This window comes from Haliaeetus leucocephalus, unplaced genomic scaffold (assembly GCF_000737465.1).
Source record: "Haliaeetus leucocephalus isolate CR32 unplaced genomic scaffold, Haliaeetus_leucocephalus-4.0 Scaffold186, whole genome shotgun sequence".
In the NCBI taxonomy this organism is placed as follows: Eukaryota; Metazoa; Chordata; class Aves; order Accipitriformes; family Accipitridae; genus Haliaeetus; species Haliaeetus leucocephalus.
Window position 1 is genome coordinate 850949 of NW_010972622.1, and position 961 is coordinate 851909.

At 72.9% G+C, this 961-nt stretch overlaps 1 protein-coding gene across 1 annotated transcript in view; it reads left to right on the top strand.

Moving 5' to 3' along the window:
- SLC39A5 (solute carrier family 39 (zinc transporter), member 5) overlaps positions 1 to 961 on the top strand; it is a 3973-nt gene that overhangs the window by 475 nt on the left and 2537 nt on the right. The window contains exons 2-4 of the mRNA XM_010565180.1: positions 97 to 193; positions 267 to 669; positions 762 to 942. Coding sequence (XP_010563482.1) covers positions 97 to 193; positions 267 to 669; positions 762 to 942 — 681 coding nt within the window. The remainder of the gene's footprint in view (positions 1 to 96; positions 194 to 266; positions 670 to 761; positions 943 to 961) is intronic.

Consider the following 961-nt stretch of genomic DNA (forward strand, 5'->3'; position numbering starts at 1 on the left):
CCCCCCCAGCCCCACTCCCCGGTGGGTGTCCCTGAGCCCTGGCGCAGGGACACGTGTGCCCAGGCCGTGACCCTGATGCCGCCTGTTGCTTTCCAGCTGTCCCTGCGGACAGACGGACGGACGGACAGCGGGAGGGTGCGTAGCCGGGGCTGCCCAGAGGGACCCACGGGCACCAGGGGCTGCACCCCACAGTGTGTGTGGGGGGGGGGGCCTGGGGACACTGCAGCTCCTGCCACCCTCACGCCAGCATTCCCCCTCTCCCCCAGCTCTGCCGGGGACCCCCAGTTTGCCGCCTGCGGGATCCGGCCCCATGGGCCCCCGTGGGCTCCTCCTGGGCATCCTGGGGCTGCTGGCTCTGGGGGCCGGGGGGGGACCGGGACCGCTGCCTGAGGACGCGGCGCAGGAGCACGGCTACTACCTGCAGCAGCTCTTCGGGCAGTACGGGGCCAACGGGACGCTGCCCTTCGAGGGGCTGGCGCGGCTGCTGGGCAGCCTGGGGCTGGGACGGGTGCAGGTGGTGCAGATCCAGCACGAGGAGCTGGGCCACGGCCACGTCAGCCACCTCGACCTGCTGGAGGTGCAGGAGGAGAAGCACCGGCACCGGCACCCCGTCTGGGAACACAACGGGGACACGGCACCCAGCGCCCCGCCGCCCATCCGTACTGCCAGGTACCCCTCCGTCCCCCTCGCCTGTTCTCAGGGGGCTGCCCCCCACCCCGGTGTGATTTGGGGGGCTTATCCACGCTCATGTTCCCCTCCAGCCCCCGGCCCTCCCAGACAAAAAGCTGGACGAAGCCGGTGGCCGCCGAGCCCCCTGGTGCCGGGGCCACCCCTGGGAACCGTGGGGCCCCCCCACCCCCCCGGCGGGACCAGCCTGGCCTGAGCCTGCTGGGGAGGATGCTGGGCTTGGAGCACTCCAGCACCGACCACCCCCACGATGATGTGAGCGGGGCTGGGGGGG